The sequence below is a fragment of the Gamsiella multidivaricata genome (assembly GCF_025024155.1).
Source record: "Gamsiella multidivaricata strain RSA 2152 chromosome Unknown BC939scaffold_26, whole genome shotgun sequence".
Classification (NCBI taxonomy): Eukaryota; Fungi; Mortierellomycota; class Mortierellomycetes; order Mortierellales; family Mortierellaceae; genus Gamsiella; species Gamsiella multidivaricata.
The window spans coordinates 262,722-289,713 of NW_026251734.1; the positions used below are offsets into that span (position 1 = coordinate 262,722).

General features: G+C 48.9%; 9 protein-coding genes across 9 annotated transcripts; 6 read left to right on the plus strand and 3 right to left on the minus strand.

The window, feature by feature from the left end:
- Nucleotides 1–1,240: 1,240 nt before the first annotated feature.
- BC939DRAFT_448974 (uncharacterized protein) lies at nt 1,241–2,213 on the plus strand. The gene is made up of 2 exons (XM_051555313.1): nt 1,241–1,591; nt 1,961–2,213. Exons 1-2 carry the CDS (start codon nt 1,271–1,273, stop codon nt 2,114–2,116), a joined length of 477 nt encoding a protein of 158 aa, XP_051413116.1. The 5' UTR covers nt 1,241–1,270; the 3' UTR covers nt 2,117–2,213.
- A 36-nt stretch (nt 2,214–2,249) lies between these two features.
- On the minus strand, nt 2,250–4,463 carry BC939DRAFT_448979 (mitochondrial FAD carrier protein). Its single transcript, XM_051555314.1, has 4 exons — nt 4,121–4,463; nt 3,748–3,832; nt 2,796–3,615; nt 2,250–2,691 (listed from the first exon to the last, which is right to left on the minus strand). The coding sequence occupies exons 1-4, from the start codon at nt 4,151–4,153 to the stop codon at nt 2,550–2,552; spliced, it is 1,080 nt and encodes a 359-aa protein (XP_051413117.1). The 5' UTR covers nt 4,154–4,463; the 3' UTR covers nt 2,250–2,549.
- Nucleotides 4,464–6,896: 2,433 nt separating this feature from the next.
- Nucleotides 6,897–10,588, plus strand: BC939DRAFT_502425 (uncharacterized protein; the record flags this gene model as incomplete). The annotated part of the gene is made up of 3 exons (XM_051560281.1): nt 6,897–9,403; nt 9,496–9,839; nt 9,939–10,588. The coding sequence occupies 3 exons, from the start codon at nt 6,897–6,899 to the stop codon at nt 10,586–10,588; spliced, it is 3,501 nt and encodes a 1,166-aa protein (XP_051413118.1).
- A 1,693-nt stretch (nt 10,589–12,281) lies between these two features.
- BC939DRAFT_396266 (uncharacterized protein) lies at nt 12,282–13,489 on the plus strand (the record flags this gene model as incomplete). The annotated part of the gene is made up of 2 exons (XM_051552280.1): nt 12,282–12,386; nt 12,512–13,489. 2 exons carry the CDS (start codon nt 12,282–12,284, stop codon nt 13,487–13,489), a joined length of 1,083 nt encoding a protein of 360 aa, XP_051413119.1.
- Nucleotides 13,490–13,715: 226 nt separating this feature from the next.
- BC939DRAFT_448984 (S-adenosyl-L-methionine-dependent methyltransferase) lies at nt 13,716–15,946 on the minus strand. The gene is made up of 7 exons (XM_051555315.1): nt 15,863–15,946; nt 15,673–15,753; nt 15,504–15,577; nt 15,061–15,355; nt 14,564–14,936; nt 14,334–14,439; nt 13,716–14,246 (listed from the first exon to the last, which is right to left on the minus strand). Exons 1-7 carry the CDS (start codon nt 15,902–15,904, stop codon nt 13,727–13,729), a joined length of 1,491 nt encoding a protein of 496 aa, XP_051413120.1. The 5' UTR covers nt 15,905–15,946; the 3' UTR covers nt 13,716–13,726.
- Nucleotides 15,947–16,061: 115 nt separating this feature from the next.
- On the plus strand, nt 16,062–17,142 carry BC939DRAFT_423040 (uncharacterized protein). Its single transcript, XM_051553120.1, has 3 exons — nt 16,062–16,324; nt 16,526–16,615; nt 16,716–17,142. The coding sequence occupies exons 1-3, from the start codon at nt 16,145–16,147 to the stop codon at nt 16,815–16,817; spliced, it is 372 nt and encodes a 123-aa protein (XP_051413121.1). The 5' UTR covers nt 16,062–16,144; the 3' UTR covers nt 16,818–17,142.
- BC939DRAFT_132466 (uncharacterized protein) lies at nt 17,090–18,889 on the minus strand. The gene is made up of 4 exons (XM_051550080.1): nt 18,607–18,889; nt 18,389–18,509; nt 18,132–18,283; nt 17,090–18,057 (listed from the first exon to the last, which is right to left on the minus strand). The coding sequence occupies exons 1-4, from the start codon at nt 18,784–18,786 to the stop codon at nt 17,296–17,298; spliced, it is 1,215 nt and encodes a 404-aa protein (XP_051413122.1). The 5' UTR covers nt 18,787–18,889; the 3' UTR covers nt 17,090–17,295.
- Nucleotides 18,890–20,858: 1,969 nt separating this feature from the next.
- Nucleotides 20,859–22,236, plus strand: BC939DRAFT_396285 (S-adenosyl-L-methionine-dependent methyltransferase; the record flags this gene model as incomplete). The annotated part of the gene is made up of 5 exons (XM_051552282.1): nt 20,859–20,942; nt 21,194–21,318; nt 21,436–21,526; nt 21,634–21,902; nt 22,083–22,236. 5 exons carry the CDS (start codon nt 20,859–20,861, stop codon nt 22,234–22,236), a joined length of 723 nt encoding a protein of 240 aa, XP_051413123.1.
- Nucleotides 22,237–23,088: 852 nt separating this feature from the next.
- BC939DRAFT_449006 (uncharacterized protein) lies at nt 23,089–26,928 on the plus strand. Its single transcript, XM_051555316.1, has 4 exons — nt 23,089–24,466; nt 25,229–25,356; nt 25,476–26,015; nt 26,124–26,928. The coding sequence occupies exons 1-4, from the start codon at nt 23,229–23,231 to the stop codon at nt 26,756–26,758; spliced, it is 2,541 nt and encodes an 846-aa protein (XP_051413124.1). The 5' UTR covers nt 23,089–23,228; the 3' UTR covers nt 26,759–26,928.
- The last annotated feature ends 64 nt before the right edge of the window (nt 26,929–26,992 follow it).

Below are 26,992 nucleotides of genomic sequence, written 5' to 3' on the forward strand. Positions count from 1 at the left end.
GCCCGATCCCCTGTTCAGATAGGGAGTGGACTTGCTACAGCATGGACACGCATAATAAATTGAATCACTTTTTTTTTGTCTGACTTGCGTGCCGTGTTATTGTGGTTGACGTTCTTGTGCCAGTTCAGCGATGCTAGCAATTGTAAAGAGGAAGCGAGGCGGCGAAAGAATATGATATCTTCAGGATTAATTGACGCGACATATCCCAGCCAGGTTAATCGACTTTGGGCGATCGAACTTGAGATGAGACTCAAAATTGATTGAACTTCACGAGGATCAACAGCTCTTCATCTGAAGTATGCTGAAATGATGCCTGAGATGCCTAAGCCACGCGTGCTGTGTTCAAACGCGGTGTCCCATACCTTTACGTTTTTGATGCTTGTGTAGGACCGAATTTTAGGAACGGTTGCTTTCTTTCGAGACTTTACTGCCTGAGATAAAAGCCTGCTGATCGTCTGCTAGCTTGAACATGCGAGCAATGATCTTTGTTCGCATCGAGCGACTCGAACATGGTACTGCAGCATATATAGTGAACATGGCTCGTTCCATATGCTATCGCGCTTCCTTCATTTTAGGAACCACTTCGCTGCTATCCTTTAGGCCTGACGTATAGCTTGTTCCTGAATCTAGACCATTGTGAATTACATTAAATTAAAAGCATTGGTGTGCATTATAAGTAGGCTATATCCATTCTCGGATTTTTGAGGTCATGGGGAAGGACTACGAAGACGCAGCGGTTCTGGTCGGCGTGGACTGGCGAAACCATAACAGCCTCGGTTTGTGCGATTGATCCTCAATAGGAAAATGCAGCGGAGGCACTCAAGGTATGACGAGCGAGCCTGTACTCACCAACAATGTCGCATCAGTCTGCAGTGGAAACCGCGAAACGCCGTCGTCCGATCGTCACGGAGAACGGTACAATTGACGCCTCACAGTGGACTAAACTTCAGTCAAACACCAGAGAGGGTCATATTTCCAACTGTTAGTGTGCCCTCTGGGCCAGCAGCCTGGAATATATCGTAGTATCTTGGGATGAACACCTCGTCTCCACAAAGTGTGTGGCTTTCAGGCAAGGATGACCGCATGATCAAAGCCCGAAGCAAGATATTTTGTTTGCACGGAATCTGAATGCAGCTGCTACGCGAATCAGGGCGATATAGGATCTCATAACATGGCGCTTCTACATAACGGCTCTGCCGGCCGCCAACTCCCAATACCTGCGAGTCTAAACTCACAGTACCCCATGGCGGCTTCATGAATCAAAAAATTTATGTCGTCGAAGCAAGGGATAAATTTCTCCCTCTCTCACACACACACACACACACACATCCCTCCTTCAACACACCGTCAGGAACATCAACTCTTCTCTCCCGACTCTCGATTCTCGACTGATCACCCCAACATCCATGACATGACGGTCGTCCCAGTCTCCCAGTCGTTTTTGGGATTCACCGGCGGGGTACTGAGTTCGCTGACGGCCTATTCGCTAGTGTCGGATCAGCTTCGAAGGGACGCTCGGGCACTGGATCACTCTTTGCAACGGTTTCGGAGGACGATCGAGTACGGTCTTCCACTGTTTATTCGCGATGAGGTAAAAACAACAACAAATGTGCCAGTATTTTGGAAGCGAGAGGCGGGATGGGCGGGCGGTTCAGTTTGCGTTATCAGGACAGCGACAGGATCTACTGAGTTTGACGCGATACTCTAGCGGCAACAACACCAGCAAGAGGAGCAACAGAGTATTATGAGGACGAGCAAGGATTACCGCGCAGATCAGAAACTGGACTAGGCTTGTTCGGATCGATACACGACTGTCTCGACACCATGCTTTTTATTCTGGGCTGTTCTCAGTTCCAACCGGGAAACAACGTGCACCTAACGGCTGTTTGCTTCTCCTTTCTTTCTTTCTTTTATTTTATTTCTTTTTCTTTGCTGCTTCTTTTAATTGGGACACGGATAGGAGTTCCTGCAGGTGATGAACGCGCTCGAGGAGACATCCAGACGCCAGAGACGAGAAAAGTCCCTTTGGCGGAAATTCAAGCAGGCAGGACAGTGGAACTGGAACGCCGGATTGGCGGGCGCCGTCGGAGCCTTTCATGAATGGAAGCAATCATAGAACCTCTCCCCTTCCCCATCTGATTAAAGACATCACACTTGTATATTATTATCGACAGAGCCGGATTAAAGCATGCGTTTGTTGCGAGCAGAAAAAGTGATGGGAAGTATTTTTTTGGATGTGTTGGTCTCGGGATGTCATTATCGTTCCTTTATTGGAGGCATCAGAAAATACAAATCGCTGTAATATCATAATGTCAGAGCTGGATCATCAGAGGAAAAAACAAACAAGGAAAGCAAAAACCAAATGAGAGGAGAAAACGATGCGGTCTATGATAACAAGGAAAAAGAAAAGATGAATAGATATGGATGCTATGTTGATCAAGTACAAAAAAAATGAAAGTCGATAACACCGGCCAGGTCAGGGAATAAAACAAAGCAACAAAATATAATGCTGAATGAAAACCCCACTGCTTGAAGAGACACGACACTCTTCACTCGTCGAGTCCGTACCGGGCATGGTTGCGACACCAGGCACTGACAGTCTCGTAGACGAGGAAGGTGATGCATGTTCCTGGAAGCACTCGAATCACATTCGGCGCCACGCCCTTGTAGAAGCCCAGAATTCCCTCCGCTCTATTCAAACAGCAACAACCAGATTGTTGTGGGAAAGGTTACAGGCGTCAATAGTCAGCAAAAACCAGATCGCGCGTCTTCTGCCTTCTTTGTGGTGCCTTTACCTCTTGATCTTGCGGATACAGTCCATGACGCCCGTATAAACAACCTCAGTCGAGGGACTCTTCATCATTTGCAACCTCGACCTCAGAACCTGATACGGATACGTCGCCACCGTCGCCGCAACCTTCGAGGTCGCCGCCATACACAAATACTCAACCGTCGATAATGTCTCCCAGTCCTGTTTCTGCTCCAACAACCTCGTCTCTCTCAACTTCTCGAACGTCTTTGGATCCATGCTCACGCCCGTTCTTCCTTCGGAGGAGATTCCTGCAGACGAATCCGAGATCGGTTCGCCCTTCTTGCCGCGGACCTCCTCCAGAAACTGTTTCTCCCACCTTTTCTTCTTTACCTCCTGCCTCCAGTACTTCAGCTGTTCATATGCCATAAACTGAATCGCTCCGTGACTCGTTCCAAACAATGCCGGTACAATTCCACGGTATACCCCTTGCACGCCCTCCGTCTTGACGAGCGAAACCAACCCTCCGATCAAACTCTGATATGCTCCTGGACTGGTTCTTTGGGTGGTGCACATCCTGGTTTTAATCACCCAGAAGGGATTGGTCACGAGCGCGGTAAGAGCGCCTCCGAGCATACTGGCGGTCATGTGTTGTGTGGGTCCCAGACGTCCAGTCGTAGGATCGACGGCCATCCTTGCCTTGATGCCTGCGTAGAGATAAAAGTAAAGGCCCCAGGAGACGGTAGCGCCGGCGAAATTGGGTGTCAGTCCACGATAGAGTCCATGACGGAAACCCTCACTCCTATAGATTTGTTGAAAACTGCGGAATGTGCCTCCGATCCTCGGCGCTGCCTGGGATGCATTCACTTGAAAAAAAAAAAAAAAAAGGGTTGAAAGTAACGAAAAGAGCCAGCGTTAAAAACCACGAGCTTGTTCCTGTCGTTTTTTTTTTTTTTTTTTTTTTCCTCCAGGTACAGTATACAAATGTGCGTGTGTACCTTGGAAGCGCGTTTTGATGAGGTCCAGTGGATGAAGACATATTGTCGAGACCGCGCCGCCTGTGAATCCTGCCAGTGCTTGGTCCTATGGTAGCAGAATCCGACAATTCGCGGTTATGAGTCAACGGGTTGAATACGCAAGGGCTATCGGTTGTGGTCCTGGTCTGTCCAGAGCTCCAGGAAGTATTGCCCTCTGCGCAATAACGACATCGTGCTCACTGCGCTCACTGCTTGCTTGCTGGTAATCCTCAAGTTGAGTGATGCGATTCGAGAGATTCGAGCTGATTCAGTCCAGTTGAGTCCAGTTCAGTTCAGTTCAGTTCAGTAGGGGGTGCGGGTTTGCTTGCATGGTAGAGGGGACCCTGATGATTACCGTTGCAACGCTTCCTGTGTATGATTTCGGCATTCCTTGTTGATCAGTTTTCTTGTCGAGTGTGTTTGGAATGAAGGAGAAGAGGGGAAAAAATAAAGAGGGAAAATATGATTTTTTTTAATGGTGACACGGTTGTCGGTTGGTGTGCAAAACAAAGGAAAGAAGGAGAGAGGGAGAGACGGAAAGGAGGCGAGGAGTTACGGGCGGAGGGAGGAGTGGGGTGAAGGAGCTGGAAGGGCTAGAAAGTGTGGATATGTCGAGTACTGTAGAGCAGTACGGGGAGAGAAGGAAGCGGCAGCTTCGGACCCGATTGGGTTCAGTTTTTAGTTTTCTCACACTCGCTCAGCCAGGGGAACAGACAAGGGCAACCCACGGACATCCCGACGGAATTTTTTTTCATTTTTTTCAGGGCGGAATTCTCATTCGTTGAAAATATAAAGACTTTTGACCGTTGGCCGTAAGAGATGTAAAAAAAAAAAACGGGCAGTGGATCGGAAGCTTAGTAACCAAAGGAGTTGCGATGCAGTTCGCGAATTTCTCCAGCTGAACCCATTCGAACAGAAGCAGTTGATGAAGGGTTCGCATTTACCCATCCTTTTTACCTTTTCCTCTCGGGCGGAGCAGGAACGTGTCTTTGCTCAATTACTCCATCCTGGTGTGGAGACCAGTGCTGTGTGCGACCTGATACTGCCTGTACGATTTGGTGGCGCTGTTTTATTTATAAAGACACCCCCCGCCTTTGATACTCCATGCAGGATATGTCAAACATAGAGAAAAGACGCGTACAAAGAACTTGCAACGTCTCACCCGTAGTCCTAACAAACCTTGCTTCTTATTTTCGTCATCGGAAAGGCGCCATCCACGTCGGCATAGAACAAATCGAGTAGCCCTTTGGCGCTCTATTTTGCCATCAAACAAAAAACAACAACCCATTTCCATTTCTGTTATTTTTAGGAAGAAAGCGCTTGATAAAACACTCGAAACCGACCCAAAACAACACTATGCATTCTTTAATCGCCGTGTTGACTTGTGGGTATGCCTTCATCATATCACAAAGGGTTACAAATTGTGGTTGTTTTATTTTACCAAAATAATAAGAACAGAGCGAATGAGCGAGCGAGAGCGTGAGAGATGAGTGTAAAGGAGCGCTGTACTTGTAGCTGTAGTTTTGTTGTTGTGGACAGTCAAATGAAAAAAAAAAAAAAAAAAAAAAAAAAAGAAAAGCATGCGCACGCGTGGCGCCGCTTCCCTCAGCCGGCAAAACGCTTCTTTGCAGCATGGCATATGGCCGATGCTCCTGCTCTTTTTGCTCTCGTGCATGTTCAATAGCTTTTCGGCTGCAATGGTATCAGCAATGGATTCACTGTTCCTGCTCCACCCACCCTAAGATAACAGTACGGTAGCGCCGACATTGATTATGATCAGATGCTGCAAGGTGTGGTGTTTGGGTAATACTTTCTTTTCAGATATCAATGATTGGAAAGAGCGAGGCGAGCAATTGCTCGGGCGCCCTGTTTCATGTTACATGTCATATTTGGCATGTATATTACCTCAAAGGGAGGAGGAAAGTTCTCTGCTGCAAATGCGGGTGTGATGTGCTCTCAGCGAGATCTCTTTATCCTCCAGTTCTGGTACATGGTGAGCATGAGCTCTTTTCAGTTTGGGAGAGAAGAATGAGGGAAAGGATAAGAAGAAGGTACGCATAAGATAGAACGATAGATAGGGGAATGGTTTTTATCGATAGACTAGAGATGCACCACATTCTGGGATCCTCATGGGCGCCCGCCGCACTCTGTACCCGCGTGGTTTAAATGAAGACAACATTTCATTACACATGCAACATGCGAATTTGCGGAAAAAATATATTGGGGGTCTAGTCTCGTTCGTTGCGACGCGTTGCTTGCTGTACCGACTGAGCGAGTGAGTGAATGGAGTGATGTATGGATACTTCAGAGACTAGTGAACTGAAAAAAAACACTTTCCGACTTGCTAAGCTGGAACTAGTTTGAGCAGCTGCACGATGCTGCATTCTTCCTTCTTGGCCTCTTGTCCTGTGCATCGTATTAAATGAAAACACAAATACGAGGGCGAGTAATTCAAAGCAAGAAACGAGAGTGGGGAAGAGCCGTTTCCGCCCTCTGAAGACAGGAAAAGCAGCAGCAGCAGCAGCCGCCATATACATGTAGTCTATACAATACTACAATACACATGCCAGATATGAACCCATATCATAAACCTTAATAGTGAGCGATCCAATTGCTTTCTCACACTTGCACCTCCCGCGAGCGAAAGACATAGAGAGAAAGAGAAAAAGAGAGAGGGAGAGAACAAAGAGCGCGCGCGAGAGAGAGAGAGCGCGAGAGCTTAAACACGACTGCGAGAGGGTGAGCGAGAAAGAGAAAGAGGAAGAGAAAAGAGAAAAGAGAAAGAGCGGAGGGAAGGGCGTGAAGAGCCTTCTCCACTTCCACTCCATAGTCTATCCCATCCTTCTTTTTCCCATTCTCACACTTCTTTTTTTTTTTCTTTTCCTCCTCCTTCCTCCTCCTCCCTCCTCGCTTCTGTCCATGGTCATCTTCGCCCTGCATTCACTCGCATCATCATCGTCATCGTCATCGTCATCATCATCATCACTCGACTTTCATTCTCCTTCCTCTTCATTCCCCCATCGGGCCCATCCTTCTTCCCTCGCACAGAAAAAAAATAAAATAAAGTAAAAAGCACATCGCATCACTCCGCATCACATCAAGTAGACTCTCTCTCTCCCTCTGCCGATCAAATGTCTGCCTCCAACGAACAGGACAGCAGCCCATCATCCTTCTCACCCGGCCAGGACTCTACCAGCACTGCTGTACCCATATCCGTTTCCATTGCCGCCGGTGCTCCTTCCACTCCAGCTCCAGCCCCTACCTCTTCTGCTGCTGTTAAGGCTGCCATGCAGGCAAGGCGCATGTCGCGCGGTCAAGGCGAGGGTCTGCGACCAGACTTCGTCTTTCCAAAACCACAGCACGTTCAAACGCCGCTTTCCCCACACGCTGTCAATGGCCACAACCGACTGCAGATCGAGTCCGACGTGCCCTTCAAGGGTCCATCCTCAACGGTCTTCACCCTCTGCTCCCCCGACAGCGCCAACCACGACAGCAGCATTAACATCGGCAGCGTGATAGGTAACACAGATGGACAGAACAAGCGGCTGTCGGTTCCCCTTGCCAATGGGTCGCTTGCGCCACCAATAGCCCAGCAGCAGCATCTCAAGACCCACTATCGCACCCACAGCCGAAACGGGTCCACGGTCACCGTCCAGGATCTGAAGCAGGCCATTGCGGCAGTCTCGACGGATCTACTGGACCTGCCGCCACTCACGGCCGTTTCCAGCAACAGCGCGAATACGGATACCTCTGCAATATCAACCGCGGATACAACAGCAAGATCTGAATCGTCTACTGGAGTGACATCCAATGAGGCCACATCAATGGCCACTGTGCCAGAGGAACATAGGGGCGAGAAATCTCCTCGGCAGGGTCTTGTCCTCCAGCTGAACTCCTTAAAGGTGGACACCGCTAATGCGCCTTTAACCCCGCTCCGGGAGTCCTGCGCTTCGCCTCTTCTCTCCCCTTCTGTTTCTACGCGATCAAACTCGATGTTGAACAGGTCTACCAGAGATCGCTCAAATGTCGCCGTGCCGCCGTTCTTTGCCTATTCGATCCCACATGAACTCCCTTCGCCCTATACCTCCCCCCGACTGTTACTCCCAGGTGCGGCTGGCCCCACCTCGTTACCAGCCTCGCCCTTTGCACGCAAGCGTAAACACGCCTACCGTCACACCCCGGTCCTTTATCCTTCATCTACCATCACTGTCAAGTTACCTGGACAGGTTCAGAGCGCTGTTTATGATCATCGACTCCCGGTTGGAAATGTGGACGATATTCAGCTTTATGAACACGATCAGGACTCAGTCTCTGAAATGACAAAGGAATCTGCAGTTGAAGACACTACGGCATCTGGGACGCGTACATCTGTTGTCGACAAGCGCATATCCTGGGCTTCGATGATAACAATGGACGAAGATCAGGCCTCAAAGACACCTCCTGTTGTCGCCACACCCGCAGCATCACAGCCATATCGACCCCCCAACAGGAGAGATACAGTCGATGTCAAGACAAGCAGCGGCGCCACTCCTACGAACGGTCATCGTAAATCCATCGGTGCTGACAGCCCACGCCCTCAGCGTCGCCCTTCGCCAACCCAGGACAAGGAAAATGCAGGAGTGTCACCCGCGTCTGAACCGTCTGATTCCAAGATCATCTCACCAGTTCGCGCTCGAAAGGCTGTGCCACCTCCATTGAACCTCACCGGAAACAACAACACGGAGGACAACAGCAAACCAGCTGCAGGATCCCCTACGACACCAACAACGCCCAGCCGTCGCCGCCGATCCAGAAGTCGAAAGAATAACGTGGATAAGAGTCTGGATGGCACGCAGGCAGAGGATGTGGACAAAGATGAAACCGACCAGGCAGAGTCGGCTTCGCAGGGCGATAAGCAGCAGCAGCAGGAAGGTACGGCCGATAAATCCAAGAAGACACGAACTCGGTCCCACTCGCGATCCAGGTCTAGGTCGCGCAACCGTGCTCATGCCGACAATAGCTCGAGCCAAGGATCCTCTAACGAGTCTGTCCCGCCTGTACCTCAGACGCCCTCTTGGGTGCCAACACACAACATGACGTTTGCCAGCGCAGGACCTCCCTCCGCCACAGGTACTACTCCTGTATCCTTGTCTGCGCCCGCACCTGTTGTCGTTCCTGCCAGTCCCGGGGCTTTTTCACACTCGAATCCAGCAGATCCTCCAGTGGACCCTGTTGCACCTTCTGTATCCTCCGCACCCCGCAGTCCGCTTGGCAGCAGCGGCACCGAGTCTGATTTGAAGCGTCGTGGTCCTCGTCCGGCCCGACTATTGAGCACGCGTTCCACCAACAACTTACAGACATTGAGCGAAAGTGGTCCGGCCATGTTCTCACCCAGGAGTGCACGCGATGGACCGTCAGACTATTTCTCGATGCGACCCCTCCAACACCCACCGCGCACCCCTATGACTCCTGGCGGAGACTATGGTGACGACGAGGACGATTATTATGGACGCTTGCAGATGGTGACAACACCGATGATCCAGAACGGATTCTTCCCGAACTGGGCTAAAGGAGATGCTCAGTTGGAGGAGCTGGAACGCATTCGCCAGTTCTTGGCAGCGAGACAGTATCCCGACGAGATGCCGCTGTCCGATGAATGGTATGAAACGATCTTTTGTTCTTTGAAGAATATTCTAATCGCAATGGCAGGAGTTAAACCGTTCTCTTTGTTTCTATGTCTACTCTTTTTAGGACTCTGTTCTTTTCGGACACATCTCGCGCAAAGGATAAGTCTGGCGTGCAGGATGCATATTCGAGCGCAATCACACCGCTGTTCTCATGTCATACGGTGCCTCAGTTCGCAACTTCATGGAAATATGTTCGTGAGCGTGTTCGGCCTGCGACTATGAAGGTGAACCAAAATCTGCACTGGTTCAAGAAGGGTATCAAGCCGATGTGGGAGGACCCCAAGAACAAGTACGGAGGTCGCTTGACACTCTGTCCACCACGTGCTCTGCTGGATATCGTCTGGGAGACGGTCTTGATTCTTATGGCAGGAGACGTTCTCGACCATCACGGCGAAGGAACCGGTGCCGGTACGTTGTCTTTCTTTGAAGATCTGTCGGTGATATACATGTGTATGTGTGTGTGAGTGTGGAACGCTTTATTAACGTTGTTTTAAATTTAAATTATAGTATTCGCGCGTCGTACAAGAGGAGATCGCGTGGAAGTATGGCTGGGCGCGGACGACACGCCCGAGGCACTTGCCCATATCCGTGGTGTGTTGTGCCAAGAGCTGGCCGCCAGTGGTGCGGATGAACTCGTCAAGACTGCAAAGTACAAGAAGCATTTCGACGGCCGGCGGGAAGAAAAACTGAAGCAGCAGCAATTGGCCAAGGAAGCCGCCGCCGCCGCAGGAACATCTGGAGCAAGCACGGCATCAGCACCAAGCACACCCTCCATATCATCATCAGGCGCGAATGGATTCCATGGGCTCTCGAGTCCATTGTTGCCGATGACACCCAAGCTGAGTGGAGCGAGTGGCAGTAGCAGTGGTAGTCATCTGAGCGAGTTCCAGTCATTTGAGGCATTCACACAGCATCAGCAACAGCAGCAATTGCTTCGGGAGCGTGAGCGTGAAAGAGAGCGAGAGTCATTGAAGGGGCAGGAGAGAATTATGCAGCTGGGCAAGGAGCGGTTGGAGAAGGAGAGGGCAGAGAAGGATCGGCTTAGGGATGAAAAGGTGCGTGCGATGGCCGCAGCAGCGATGGCTGCATCTGAGGCTAAGCACCAGCAGCAGTTGAGGGAGCAACAAAAGTTACAGCAGCAAAAGCAGCAGCTATAGGGCCCAGTAGGGAGGAGGGTGATTTATTTAATTATTTTTTTATATCTATATCTCAATCTAAAACTCTCTTTCTGGCATTCATCGATCGCTAATAATTTTTACTAAACAAATCAGCATCAACAAACGTGTAGTAGTCTAACAAACGTGCTCTTATCATGGCATGGATCTCTAGACCTTGCATTTTGTGTATTTGGTGAAGAATGATAAACATGCAGAGTGTTCGCTCATACAAAGTTGACGTTCTATGGCGATCCCTTCACGGAGAGTATGGACGGAGAATGAAAAAAAGCTACGGGATCGACGGGAAGAACGTCGCTCAGAACCAGACAGGAATAAATAAAAAAAAAAAAAAAGGAAAAAAGACCATAGGTCTTGATTATGTGTCGTTAAAATGAAAAAGATGCGAAGAGAGAAAAGCACATGGACCCACTGTTAGACTTTGTCTATGCCACTGCTACTCCACGGACACCGTTCCATGGTTTTGTTGTTCTTTGATGACTCGACGAGTTTTTTTGTTGTTGTTTTTTGCTACATTAGCGTGGAGTGTGGAGCGGAGGTAAAAGTAAAAAAATTCCTGCAGTAGGGCCATGTCAGAAAAAAGTGATGAGTCAAGCAGATTCACCACCGATCTTCATATGAAATGAACGCAGATAACTCATTGTACGACCGGAGAAAACAAGTGTCGCCCTGTTTGTATTCATATTTTTTGTCCGCATGCTTGGTTGTCTATTTGGATTTTGAGTTTTTCTTTGCACTACAGCATGGCACAACTAGTCGTTTTTGTTGATTATTCAGGCCCAAGTCGATGACTCGAGTCAATCTATCGGTCTTAGATGGATGCAGACAACAAGAGCGGGGGCTCTTTGTTTGATCCGGAGAAGAAAGACAGACAAAATGAACATGCTTTCTTCGGTATTTTTTTTTTCTGATCAATCATGATAACGATGCTCCAACTTGGCGACCATGATCATGATCATGAAAGTTAACAATGAGGGAAGACGGATTAATCAAAAGTCCATGGCGAGACAGAGATAGAGAATAAAGTGTATTCGTCTTTTATCCTAATAGGAATTGTCACAAAAACTGAAGCTTAGCCCAGCGTATCGTGCGCCAGCATTTTCATTGAGCAGTTGGTTGGTTGCTCGGTTGCCAGTTACCGGTGAGCAGCATTGGACGGGGTAAAGGTACACAGGACTGGTTGCTCTTCCTTATTGAAGAGGTTTCTTCAGTTCATGTACTTGAAGTGAAGTCCGTAGTTTACTTGATCAGGATACTTGGACTAGTCTACACTACAAACGGAAAAAACGAGATAACGATTTTTTTCTATGAGTCTTCGCTCCAAGGACCGAAAGACCGATAAGACGTATAAATACCCCCTCCGCCGCCATCCAGGGACCATCTCACAGCTCCCTTTTACTCTCTACTCTGCATTAGCAACTCCACCTTCAATTGCATCCGCTTTGCCTTTGCTCCTCTTTTCTATACCCTACCTTCCGTAAACAACAGACCAAAGCAACCCCCCCTCTTCCATCTATCAAACAACAGCATATAAACAAATATCGGAATCTCATCTTTATATCAGTCTAAAGTACTCTTCACACATCCCTCGCTTGGCTATATAAACCCCAGGACAAAATCAAAGATGGCCCCCTCAACAGCAACCGCCGAACGCCCCCAATCGCCCGTCCCTCTGATGCACTCAAACGAAGAGATCAGCCCCGAATTCATGGAGGACCTCCGTGTCTCCGGATACTCCGCTCTCCTGCCCCCGCAGATCATCCAGGAGGAGCACCCAATGGTAACAGCAAGCACATGGAGCGCAACATGTGGAAAGATTATCAATCATGTCCCTCTTATGCTCCCCCAGGTTCATCAAAAGTTCGTATTCTTACCTTCATAACGTTTTCTTTACTTTACTCTTAGTCGAAAGTTTCCCGCAAGGTCGTCTCGCTCGCCCGTCAACAGGCCGCCAAGATCCTCCGGGGAGAGGATGACCGCCTCATCGTCATCGTCGGCCCATGCTCGATCCACGACCCCAAGGCCGCACTCGAATACGCCCAGCTCCTCAAACCCGTCGCGGACGAGCTCTCGTCGGAACTGTTGATCATCATGCGCGCCTACTTTGAAAAGCCCCGAACCACTGTTGGCTGGAAGGGACTCATCAACGACCCCGACATCAACGACACCTTCCAGATCAACAAGGGTCTCCGTCTCGCTCGCTCGCTCCTCTGTGATCTGACGAATATGGGCGTCCCCGTCGGCTGTGAGCTTCTCGATACCATCTCCCCACAGTTCCTCGCAGATTTGATCTCCTGGGGCGCCATCGGTGCCCGGACCACGGAATCGCAATTGCATCGTGAATTGGCCTCGGGTGTTTCCTTCCCCCTGGGATTCAAGAACGGAACTGACGGGAACATCACGATCGCGGTCGATGCCATCCGCGCCGCCGCAAAGCCCCATCACTTCTTGGGCGTCACCAAGCAGGGTCTCGCCGCCATCACCAACACGAAGGGTAACGAGCTCTGCCACCTGATCCTCCGTGGTGGAAACGGTGGTCCCAATTACGAAAAGGAGCATATCGAGAAGGTCAAGACTGGTTTGGCCAAGGCCAAATTACCTGAGGTCATCATGGTCGATTGTTCCCATGGTAACTCAAGAAAGCAGCACAGGAACCAGACTCTCGTCTCTGCTGATTTGGCTAACCAGATCCGCGCGGGCGACAAGTCGATCGTCGGATTGATGATCGAGTCGAATTTGGTTGAGGGACGTCAGGATGTGGGCCCTCAGGGAAGGGAAGGGTTGGTCTACGGACAGAGCATCACCGATGCCTGTGTCTCCTGGGATGACACCGTCAAGATGCTGCAGGATCTTGCGGACGCCGTTCGTGTAAGACGCGGTTAAAAAAAGGCACGCCCTCTGGTGTTCTCTCACTTTTTATCACCTTTTTTTTCGTTTGTCAAGTCCATTTGACAATCTGTAACATATCCTATCCCACGAGACAATAAACCTACTCATCTGGCATTAGAGCAAAAAGCAATCCAAATTCCATACTCCATGTTCACTCTTGCGTCGTTTATGTCAATCACAAGAATCGGCTCCAAAAAAAAAAAAAAAAAAAAAAAAAGAAAGGCAGCGATTTTATTGTTGTTGAATCTCAGTTTGCCGTTGTTCTTGCTGTTGTTGTTCTTGCTGCTGCTGCTTCTTCTTTTCCTCGACCTGCCTCATATACGCTGCAACTCCCTCCGGGCCTCCTTTCTGATAGGCCTCCTTCAGTTCCTTCTTTCTCTTTGCATTTTCGACAGCGGTAAAGGCAAAATACCGATCCCGGAATCCGAAATGTCCCTGTCTCTTGGGTACCGTCGTCGATTTGTTCATATCTCCTGTAGGTGGTCCCAATGCGGATTCTCCATCCCAATCCTTGACCTTTTCCATCGTGATCAATCGACGGCTCCATTGTCCAAAGGCCTGTTCACAGTTTGATACGAGCTCCATACAAGGGTGTGTAGGCAGATCATCAATCGCATAGTCCTCCGTCACCGTGGGGAGCCAGTATACGAGTCGACCACCACGGACCAGGTTCTTGACAGCAAACATGAGCAAGTCCGCAACGACCTCGGACATTTCGTAAGGCTTTGTTGGAGGGATGTAATCAGGGAGGCTGTAGAAAAGAAAGAAGAATTAGGATCGGATCTTGCTCATATTAACATGGAAGACGATGGCGAAATAAGTGTACAAATAGACTTACAGATGTGCGAGAACGCCTTCGTCGACAGCCATTCTGGGCTCGGTCGCCTGCTTAGAAGGATCCTTTCGTCCCAGTGTCTTGGCGCCTGCACGAACACCGTATGGAGCTGTATGTAGTAAGCGGACAAAAAAAAAATGGCGAAACAGACTACTTAGTTCCTCACTTCTCCACTCCTTGGTGTCACGAACGAAAAATCGAACTGTAGTACCAACAGCACCCAATTCACTTACGATCGGTCACAATAGCATCAAAGATGCCTCCATTGATCTTCCTCCAAGGTGCGTGGCAGACATCAAACACCAATGCATCCAGTACTCGGCCCTTCAAGTTGTACTGCTCACAATTTGATTGGATGCTGGCCTTCCCCTTCCCCCGAATCTGTCGTCCATCGATATCGCTTCCAACAGTCATGGCTCCGAAATGCGCGCAGGTCATCAAGAAACTGCCCGTACCGACAAAGGGATCGTAAACCAGTTTTCCGGGCGCACAGAGCGCCTGGTTCGCCATGATCAACGAGAGTTCTGCATCCATGGTGGTATTGCCGATGTATTTCCGTTTCTTCACATTGAATTTGTCGATCAAGTCGCGTTTTCCGTTTCCGATCTATTGCATCAAACAAAACAATGTTTCGATATTAGGAAGACAGTAGAATAACGATGCCTGCACCTGCAATTGCTCGCTTGTCGCTGTCCGTAAAGGGGGGTGCGCGCGCACTTGCTCTGCTTACCAAACGGCCCATATAAAACGTATGTGCGACGACCACGTCCGGATCGATCCCATAATCCGCAATCAACAGAAACTCCTCCTCCGGGTTCTTGAGATCAATCTTGCCAAGGAAACCCGTGAAGGAAAAGCGGTTGATGATCGCCGGCTTGTCCTTCATCTCGATCGTCCCTCCAAAGGTCACGACCGAGAACTTGAAGGTCGTGTGAAGGTATTGTGGCCAGTGTTCGGGGTGTTCCTTCACTTTCTCAATCAGCTCGTCCCATGATGATCCTGTGCCCCAGAGCTCCGTAATGGTTCTTCCAAAAAAAAAAAAAAAAAAAAAAAAAAAAAAAAAAAAAAAAAGTTGAGAGGACGATACTATAAGACGCTATCGAGTTATCCGTTTTCGTCTAATCTTTCTTCGCCTGATAAATGAGGTGATAAGGAGGTGTATCCGATGCTTACTTGATAAGTATGGCACGCTTCAGCAACGACGCCGCCTTCTCTGCAGACTCGATCTCCACAATCAAAAATGGCGACTATTGTATCGAAAGAAGAAAAAAGTTTAGCTATTGGGTTGTCAAAGCCTAGATATACATTAACAATTGGTTGCATTGGCATCTCTCCTGCCCACCTCTAGGCTATAGTCGTCAGGGTTATATGTCATCTGCACATTCTCTATCGTTGCCAGTGCCTCCAATTCTGGCAACCGGAACTGCGGTCCAACAAGGGCCAGAAAAAAAAAAAGAAAAAAAGAGCCACTGTAAGTAATAGAACTTTGGTATTATGATGTCCCGCTAATCATTCCTGTTGTTTTCCTGTACCTCCTCATGCTGTTGCGCAAACTGAATTAAGAAGTGGGGCATTGGTTTTATGGTGTTGCTTATAGGTGTAGCTCTTGTGTCAAGGTACGCTCTCGTAAAGGTTACTGCTGGCTGTCCTTGACCAATTAGTGGCTTATGGGATGTTTTTTTTTTTTTTTTTTTTTTTTTTTGTGCCTGCCTGCCTTGCTTGGACCCAGTTCATTATTATTTTTTTTTGTTTGCATCAACTGAACGCACACTCACCGACAAACACCGACACAGAACACTGACAATTTACCGACCATGAGACTCATCACACACAATATGCTTCAGTGCCACGTCAAGGGCTGCAACGCAAACAACTTTCCTCTGGAATTGCAGGAGGTCGTACTGGAGCAAGAGGAGGCAGAGATGAACGAGGACTTTTTGAGAAACATGCTCGGAAAGCTCGAATACGAGGCCCTTGTCGCAACATGCCTCAAGGTAAGAAGAAGAAGAAGAAGAAGAGGAAAAACCCACCCTATCGAGCCACAATATCAGGCCACGAACGAAAGAAAGGGCGTCTTGAGGATCAAATTTGCTCTAGGAACATACATAATGAGGGTATAATAGTAGTAATACTGATCCTATTTTTTTTTCTGCTCGTTCTCTACCTGTGTGCAATCTTGGACGACTTTGCTGCAGCTCGATATCAATGATCTTCCCGCAACACTGCCCGCAGACGCAGCCTACAACGACGAATTCCTTCAAATCCTCCACCGCGTTATTCTCGAGGTAATTTAAAGGACTTTTTTTTTTTTCCCAGTCAGCAGAGGATCGGATACGAAGGATGCATATTCAATCAACTAAACCTCTCTTTTATTTGTAATGATAGACCCATATCAAATCGGGAAAGATGGTCTGCCCGAACTGTCAACATATCTACAACATCCGCGACGGCATTCCCAATATGCTTTTGGCAGAACACGAAGTCTAGAATAGGCGAAGGATCATAATAAAAGGAATTACAGGAACAAAAAAAAACAAAAAAAAAAGCCAACATCGTCTTCTATTCATCAGTGGACTCTGAACTGAGGGAAGAGATCAATTGGTATCTGGACTAGTAGCATCGAGGCGTGGACACGGAAAGCATATTTGATGTTGTCGTTGTATGAGTGTCATCGTTATGGTTTTTCTTATATGTACTGGTTTTTTTCGCGGTTGCAGTATGCAAGAAATATTGTAAACTATTGTAAGCTATGATATCAGGTGGTATGTGAGTTTGTGTGTGTGTGTGTGTGTGTGTGTGTGTGTGTGTGTGTTCGTTGTGTGGCAGAATTAGTGCATGCAGCGAAAGAAAGAAAGAAAGAAAGAAAAAAAGAAAAAAAAGAAAAGAAAAGAAAAAAAAATGGCGAATGGGATATATGTGCGCATGTGTATTCTTGCCGTAAAAGTCGTTCAGTCTGCTTGTTGTCTCAAGGCTCCATCAAACCATGCTCGTATTTATGTTCATAATGGTGCATTGAGCTTTTGTCGTACATGCCTTCAGGCACCTGCGGTGCATTGGGAGAACATGGTTCCTGTCCGCTCAAAGAGCACGGTGTTACTGGTGCGATCGTCGCCCTTGACATCGTAGGGGTCGTTGCAGCCGGCGTCGTTCTTGACTGATCGACGCTGTGCTCCACATCCTCCATCGGATCCACTCCCGACTCTGACTCCGATACCGTCGCTGCCGCTGCCGCTGCTGTTAATGGCGGTGGTACGAATGAGCTGTGTGACGCATTGTCTTCAGCCGTCTCCGATGTCAGGTTTGTCTTTCGTTTTGTGTACTTCCGAGGGGCGTATGGCCGTGATGCTGATGAAGATTTCGACCCCGCGGCCTCCTCCATGGTCTCCAAGAGAACCTCGTGGTTGCTGGCGTACAGACTATTGTTGATCTTCTTCTTCCGACCAGGCGATTTGCTTCCAGCGGGATCGCCCTGCGAAGAAGGTGAGTTTGGGTCGTCCTCAATGATCCACTTCAGGGGCATGTATCTTCGACATCGATGGGCGTTCGGCATCTCCTGGATGTATTTGATAACACCCAGATTGGTCAGACCATACATGTCGGGCCCTGAGGCATGCGTTTTTGCGTTGTAGCCGAGTTCCATCAGTCCCTTCAATGCTAGCTCCCATGCGCCGCTGGACGAGGAGTGTCGGAAGACCCTCTCAGGCATGTCTTCTAGAGTGATTTGAAACTGTATTACTAGGGCATTAGATGAAGCAGATAGAAAAAAAACCACGTCAACATCAGAATGGCTGCTGCACCTACGATGGGCTGCTCTCCTCCATCCAAAATCTCGTTGATGAAGTAGGTCTTCCGGGATGTGTCCGAAAGTGATGTGTACTGCTTCTTGCTGCGGAATCCTACTGGGAAGATATAGCGATGGTTGTGATATCCTCTGCCTTGCCACACAATCCTCCCTAGTTTGTGGACAAAAATACAACGACAAAAAACGCAGTGCATTTGTCAGAAGACGAGTCAATGACAATGTGGAGTAAATGCTGCATCCGAGTATGAAGACTTACCCATATTCTCGATAATGACCTCGTTGGTGCCCTTGCCAACAACAATGGGGTAGTTCAGTGAGCCATCAGGATTTGTCGGAAGCGGCACGACTGCCCGTGGTCGGCCACGGTCCGCTCGTTTCTATTACCATGAAAGTGCAAGACATGCCAATGGTTAGGCATCGAAATAAATGAAACCGATGCATGCCAGTCATTGTGGTCTGGCAATAAGCACTTGCCGTTGCCCGCCTCGTCTGTTTCGGTGCTCCTTCAGGCTTTTCTTTTTTGACGATCGGTCCCGCTCTAGCAGCTGATCCAGAGGCGCTACCGCTGGCCTGTCTATTGTTACTGGTTATATCGTTGTAGTTGCCACTTCCAGCGCCATAGCCGATACCATTCCTCGATCCGGCTGCGCTCATGTAGTCTTGGAACAGTTGCGATCCATGTCCAGATGTGATATCTACAAGTAGTGGAATCGGGCCAAAGAGGAGAGCGAATATGGAACAAGTGTCAGAGCAACGTAAAGTGCCTGCCGTCCTGAAAATGACGATTTCTTTCTTTGTTCTTTTTTTCTTTTTGCTTATTCCTATCTCGAGATGTGTGCTATGGTGATCTATCTCCCAACATCAGGTCGCAGTTGCTGGCTGATTACCTCTACGACTCCTGCCTGTCAGTGCCCTCCTGTCTATGACATCTGTCCGCCTCGTACTGGAACGTCCGTGTCTCTGATCTCCATGTCCTTCTTCCTTGAGCTCATCCTCGTCCTCGTCATCAAAGTCTGACATGTCGTCTATGGATGTATCACTATCACTTGATGGTCTAATTAATTGAATAGAAGGAAAACAATAGGAAAGATATATGCGTCAGGATTCGGTCTTTTTTCCGAGATCAATGTTACGCGATGATTTGCAATATCCGCCCTTGACGAGGCTGCAGTTGGTAATTGGCGGCGGGCCCAATTTGCATAAACATCTTACCCCGAGCCTTTAATTTGCTGCATGTCGCTCAATAAATCCAGCAAATGGCTATCAGAAGGGGGAATAGGATGCGGATAAAATTGTATAAGTAACGAGACGCGTCGGTTTTAATTTCCATGATAGCATTGGATATTTTGAGGCAGCTGACAGGAGCACAGCGGTGAGGGAAAGCAGGGGGGGAGGGAGGGGGAAAGCAAGCCGCTGGAGATAAAAATATATGATATGTTGCTTGCAAGTCTCAGGGCAGTGGCATGTGCCAGTGGCAGGTGCAATGGCAGCGGTAGGGTTGCATGATAGCATGGCATGGCATGGCATGAATGGGCGACATATAAGCAGTGCAGTGCAACAAAATAAATTGCAATCCCTTACTTGTTCTCCTCCTTTAGTTTGCGAGCCTTGAGTCGAGCAGTCTGGAGGTCGGTGTTATATTGGCGCTGGGTCTAAAAGTCCGCCGATAAGCGGATATGGTTGTCGTTTTCATAATGAACGAACAAGCGAGCGAACGAGGGGGGAGGGAAATGGCAGTTGTTGGGAAAAGGGAAACAGAATGGGAGAAACAAATGGCGGAGAGAAAGATTTCCGTTAGAACAAAGTGCTCATAATTGCAATTACTGAAACTCTCAGGATGGGGGCATATTCAACACATAACACAAAAGGGCCAGCTCAGTTCATTCTCCAGGCAGGGAGGAAGGCACTCGAAGTCGAGGGGGAGGAGGCTGGAGATGGCTCTCTTGTGGATAAGGACTGGAATGGATCCTTACCGCTGACACTCTGTCGAAGCGCTCACGTAGCCTCAGGTACTTTTCTTTGAAGGAAAGAGAGTCGTCCTTCATATTGGGGGGCTGTGAGGGCAGAGCTGTGGTGGGCGAGAGCGCGGGGGATGGAATGTATGCCGGGTGCAAGAAGCGAGGGTGAGGGAAGGGAGAACGAGGGGGTGGTGAGAAGTGCGCCAGAGGAGGAAGAGTGTGCCCGAGAAAGAGAAGGAAGTCAAGCGATAAGAGAGAGTGAGTGAGTGAGAGAGAGTGAGTGAGAGTGAGTGAGTGAGTGAGTGGGTGAGTGAGTGGGTGAGTGAGTGGGTGAGTGAGTGAGAGAGAAAGAAGGCAGGAAGTAGGAGGAGGAGGAGGGAGGGAGGGAGGGAGAAGATAAGGATGCTGCTTTGCGCTGCTTTGCACTGCTTTGCTCTGGCGGGTGGTGTGGTGTAATGCAAAAGGGAGGCGAGTGGGAAGGTGGAAAAGCGGGATTGGGAAAGAAACACGTAAAAACAATAAGCAAAAACAACATAGGCTGATTAGCTGGACGACAATCGTCTTTTGACAGCGGCGGACTGCTTTGTCAACAGCTTAAATTCTGCTGCTGCGACAGGAACACTGTTTCTGCGAGTGAGGAAGCGAGATCTCATTCTTTGCTTTGCCATCGACTCTCCCTCCCTGCCTCCCTAAAAACGAATCAACCCCATGGCCCAGAAAAAGAATCCACTCCACATCCCTTCGCCCTTCCAGGCAGAAGGCCTGGACATGACCGCCGAGCAGAAGGAGCAGGAGTATGTCCACAATGTTTATCAGCTGATTGCGCCTCACTTCTCGGCAACGCGCTACAAGGTAAGGCAACACGAGCAGGAGACACAGAAAACGAGACACAGGACAACAGATCGTGCGTTCGGGATCATATGTGAACCAATAATTGAGGAAAAAAAAAAAAGGGCCGAAAGAGGAGGCCCAAAGTAGAGCATCAAAAACGAACGTGTGATATAACAATGCCAATGCAATAATTCTCTTCTTCTTGTTCTTTGTCATTTCCTTTGGTTCTATCCTGCGATTTCGTCGAACTATCGCGCCATAATTTGAACTAGCCCTGGCCCGTGGTTGAAGAGTTTCTACAAACCATGCCTCCGGGATATGTCGGTGCAGATGTGGGGTGCGGCAATGGCAAATATATTGGCGTCAATCCGAAACTGTTTATGGTCGGATCCGATAGGTAAGGTGAACAGCAGAAAGGGACTCGGAAGAACGGAGGACGGATTTGAACTGATCATCGAGTTTGTACTTCTCCATCGATTCTCTTCTACTATGCCTCTTGTTATAATGTATCAAGGAGCTCAAACCTGATTAGCATCTGTGGCGAACGTGGTCATGAGGCCATGGTCTGCGACGGTCTTGCGCTCCCTTACCGCTCACAATTCTTTGTATGCCAACTATTAGCGCCTGGATGCTCTATATCGCTGTGTAGAACGCTTATCTCATACTAATCATTCATATGATTAATTAATTAATTAATTGATCATTATTATAGGACTTTGCCATTTCGATCGCCGTGATTCATCATTTTATTTCGCCAGAAAGAAGAGTCGCGGCTATCGAGGAGATCTTGAGAGTTGTAAGGATCGGAGGGAGGGCCTTAATTTTTGTTTGGGCACTTGAGCAAACAGGAAAGCGGGACTTTGATAAGGACGTCCAGGATGTGTTTGTGCCTTGGGCTATGCCCAAAAAAGCCGAGCCTAAGAGGAACAGCGCCAGATCAAGGCCTCAGGGAGCCAAGAGAAAGGACCGAGCAAACACTCCGTCGACAACGGATGAGCCCTCAGTGGCGGAGTCAATGGACCAGTTGACTATTCAGGACAATGAGACAGAGGCAAAGCAGGAAACGACGTCGAGTACACGGCAGATCTTAATGGAATCCACATCCTCGTCATCATCGCCTCCAATAATTGTAGATGCACCCGCCGCGACACCGGATAGCAGTACAACGGCTCCACCTGTTTATAACCGATATTATCATCTGTTCCATAAAGGAGAATTGGAGGATTTGGTTGTACAGACGAACAAGGCGACCGTAGTGCAATCAGGATACGATCGCGACAACTGGTGGTGCATTGTAGAGAGGAGGAGTAACTAAATCATTTAACCGCAGCATTCATTTAAGCTAGATCTGGATTTGAAATCCGGTGGATCTGCATGATAAATTACATCTGGCCACTGTACAAAAAGCGGCCTTCTAGATCTGCCGCCGCAAGTTCATTACTTGGCGTGTGTGTGTGTATGTATGTGTGTGTAAACCGTTTCGTCTTGCTCCATTGCCACCTTCCCTTTGTGCTGGCTGAGGCTGAGAGGAGTCTTCCAAGTCTCTTGTCTGAAGGCGTTCCTCTTCCATAGCTGACCCACTATTCTGGGATTTGCCCTCAGTCAGCGTGGATCAAATGTGCATGTGTTAGGAGTACTACCTGTATAAGTGGACCCGTTGGAGTTCTAGGAAGTATACTTATTTCACAATCCCACATGGATCACTCATAGCAACGCCATTTATGTTGCCTAGGGTGGTTACTGTGCTTGATGTATTCTCAGATCCCTCCAGCCTACTTATCTCAGTATGTGTAAGACCCATAGCAAAATCATTACAACAAGGGGCCATTAATGCAACACCAGCGGCTTACAACTCATTCTATTTATGGCATGACCGTGTGTGAATGAGAGAATGGCGTGAATGGGCGAAGTCTTCAGCCTGGGAAGTCGCTCATAGGGCATGTTCCTTCATTCTTCGATGCGCCGAAGAGCCCATCGCCACTAAATTTGACAACCAGTCTGAGGCCCTTTTTCGAGGCCAAGCCGGGCTTCTGATTGGGTTGGGTGCGCACGGACGTGTTGGCAGAGCTGGCGCCATGGTTTAATAACATCCTGCAGGAAGAGAGGAATCGACACTTGCTTCATCATCTTTACCTTTGCTTGCAAGCCTCGTAAATAGCCGGCGTTCCGCGTGATATCGTGATATGGCCCTAGTGTGGTTGCAGCAAAAGAAATGTGAGGGATGAGCCCTCTTATGTCCACTGCATAAAAAAGCTGTTGCTTCATGTAGGGCACAAGGCATCATCGGTATAGACTATAGACTATCCGATGCATCTCGACGTAGTGGTTCTGTTTTCTTCTTCTGCCCAGTCAAACCTGTGTCTTTCATTTCTTCGTTCTCTCGCCTCTCCCTCTTTCTTAATTTCCCCACACTCTTCACTGCTGCACAGTGCTATACCCTTTTCCCACCGACTCCCCTGCCCCCTCCAAAAACGTCTGCAGCGCCTTTCTAAAACACATTCCTCTCTCTCTCACTCTCCGCTTCCTTGTCTCCTGTCTCTTTGCCACTTTGTTTCTGTATCTCTTTCTTTCTCCGCCCTCTATCCGTCACACTGCATCGGTGAACATATCCGTCGAGTTCTCACACATCCCCCTTCCCCCTTCCCCCCTCCCTCAAGGATGACCGCTGAGACCCTTCAGGACAACAGAAAGCCTTACCCGGCCCACAGCGAGGGTATCGATCCCACCCTGGGCTCACCCTCCAATTGCTCAGGGAATCATCTCTGCGAGAGCGCAACCGAACAGCACCACCACCACCAGGACCTGTCCTCGTGTGCTGTGGCCTCAAACACAACCACAGCGACAACCACCGATACATCGGCAGCAGCACCAGTCCCCATCTCCACAGCAATCGCAGCAAAGTGCCCTACTACGGATCTGCGGCCATTGAAAGCCACAGCAACCGACCATTCTTTTGACACTACTGCCTTGGCCTCATCCAGCTCTCCTGCTTCGTCTCGCTCAAGCACGCTCGTCTTCGAGGAACTGTCATCGCAACGCACACCTGTATCATCTACCGCTTCAACGCCTTTTTCAACAAATTCAACGTCGTCATTTTCATTCCCTACGTCGCTATTGGACAATGTGCAACTGCAAGACCCAACCTGCAATAATTCGTCTATCAGCATCATCACTTCAACATCTGTAGTTTCCACGGCAGCACCAAACACAGCATCGGCAACAACGCCAGCACCAGCAGAGAGCATGGACTGTGCAGCAGCAATGAGCACAAATCATATTTTAGATCTCCCGACAGAGATCCTGGAGGAAATCATTTGCCGCCTGATCTCTCCTCGGAACTTTGTAAGAAGCTGTCGTCAGATCTACCGTCTTTCGAGGTCACCATCTTTGCGTGCAAAGTACCTTTGGCTGTTGCATGGCCCAGATCAGGTACTGACCCGCAAGGTGATTGAGCTCCACAGGCTGACGAGCTCTATTCTCAGTTCTCCTGTGGTCATGCTCCTGATGGCCATGGGGGCCCCCTTTCGAGATTCAGAGGAGTTTATGTAAGTTGGGCAACTCTGGTTGAAACTTTGAACTTTAAGGGACGAAAGAAATAATGACAGAAGATGGGGGGATAGCTGTTTCCTTGGCTGCTTGCTTGTTCAACATGTCCTTTCCCCCTTGATTCCCGTTGAACGAAAAACTAGTGGTTCTGTGTCTGTCCATCCACTTCTTTTGCTCTTCTTGCATCACCATGGATGAGGGGAAGGGGGGGGGGAAATAACAAGGGTAAATAGGAAGTGTAGAGGACCAATCTGCATCGCTGTAGGCTACGTCCTTGAATTCTGTTGGGCGGAGATCAAGGGGGCGATAACGAATTTTTTTCAAACAACAGCGGCATGAAACATACCGCTCGGAGGAGTAGCTCGACTTGGACGCATACACACACCACATACACACGCACATCACATTGTGCCTTGAAAGCTGTGTGACAAAGAAGAAAAAAGTTTGACCATTGCCAACCAACGCAGCAGCCATGCGTTCGCAGTGGGCCTCAAAAAGAAGGTTATCGGCGAATCACAATACAATCGCACATCATCGCACAAACGCTCAGAACAGACCATGGGCTGCATGTGCTTTTTATATTATTCTACTTGTCACTCTACCATGGATGATCCTACTTGGGATGGGTGTTGATGCATGGACCTCTCTTTAGACAAGTGATTGTCCGCATTAGTGCGCTGCAAGACAAAGCGACCAAATCATGGTCGGCATCTTTTGTACTAGACCACTGACACTTCCCCTCTTTCTTTCAACTCATCCAGCTTTCGATGGGCCTGTTCCAAGGGACACATGGACGTAGTCTCCCAACTGCTAAAAAGCGAGCCGAGGATTGATCTTCGATTTAGATCTGATTGGTTTCTGCGGGAGGCGGCAAAGAACGGTCGGCAAAGTAAACACCAGATGCGAACTCCTACAGCGTTGCCGTTTTTTTTTTGTACTCTATTTCTTCTACGTGCATAAATATGCAGCTGAGCTGACTGCAATGAATTCCTTCTTCGAACACTCTAGACGTTGTCTCGCTCCTCCTTCGACAACCAGACTATGTGCCCTCAGAGAGCGGACTCAACAAGGCATTCGAGGCTGCATACGAACAATCTTTCTGCGACACCGTCAGAGCGCTCCTCGACTATGCAGAGAATCGTGGTGCACAGCTGGAGCAGGGACCGTCAGCTTTTCAAAGTGTCGTCCCGTCTACCAGGAGGGCGAAGCGGGTCATGGCGGGTGGACTCTACATCCAAAAGGACGCCGACAAAGCTCTACGCTATGCTGTGCGCGGAAACGATCTGGAGATGGTAAAGCTACTGATGGACTATGAGGCGGACGTACATGCGTTTAGCGAGGAGGCGATCTTAGTTGCTGCACACAAGGGCCATGTCGAGATACTGAAGCTGTTGATCCAAGCTGGTGCTGACATCGAGACCAAGGCGGGAGCACCATTGCGACAGGCTGCAGAATATGGACATGCAGAGGCAGTGAAAGTTCTGTGTAGCAGCGGGGCTGATACAATGTGGGGAGGATGCAGCGCTCTGCGAACGGCAGCATCTCAAGGTAGGCAAACGAAATATCACTGCGTGTTAATCACCATAGGGCCCTTTGAATATCAGTCCAAGAGCGTCAATGTTCATAATCCCCTCACTCTTCTCCTTTGGTAACTAGGTTTCGACAACATTATTGCAATATTACTTGAGCATGGCGCAAATGTCAACATTCACGAGGGAACACCTCTTCAATTAGCGTGTAAGCATGGACATGAGGCTGCTGTACGGGTACTACTCAAATACGGAGCCAACCATCGTCTGGATGATGGAGCCGCATACAAATTGGCGCTCGAGGCCAACCACGAAGGCATCAAGGCGCTTCTGATTCAGGCAGAGACTGCAATGCGAGCCAAGGAGAGAGAACTAGACAGGATACTTCAGCAACAGGGGCCCATGATGATGACCGGACAGCAGCCATGGTATTCCTCGCATGCGCGAGCGTTCTCAGAGACCCTCAATAACGCTACGTTCCACCCTGGAACTCAAACGCCAGCGCCTTCAGCTGCCATGTCTACATCGTCTTCAGCCTCGAATCTGTCAGGGATGATACCGGGCAGCGGATCTATCTTTGCAGGAGCAGGTGTTGGTGCCAGTACTGATGGACTATCGAGAGGACACAAGCGGTTCTACAGCCAGATGTCAAATTATCCGCTTTCGGTTGCAGACTTGTTTAGATCGGGATCTGTGTGTGGACTCGTTGCCCTGGATGATGAGATTCGGTCAAGGCAAAGAAGCGAGAGTAATCGGCTGTAGAACAACGCGATACGCGCAATGTCAAATGCCAGGAGAATGAAATACTGAGCAGGATGCAGTATCAAACTGAGCATTTTACAATAAAGACAATCCGGTGTTGACACACGCACTTCCCGATACTTGCTTGGCCATGAGGCAGGAAGTAGCCCTCAAAGACCAAACAAACATGCAAAATATGATCATTGCAGGATGTCGGTGAGAAGCGCGAAAAAGTAATAAGACCTCCTGCGCGAC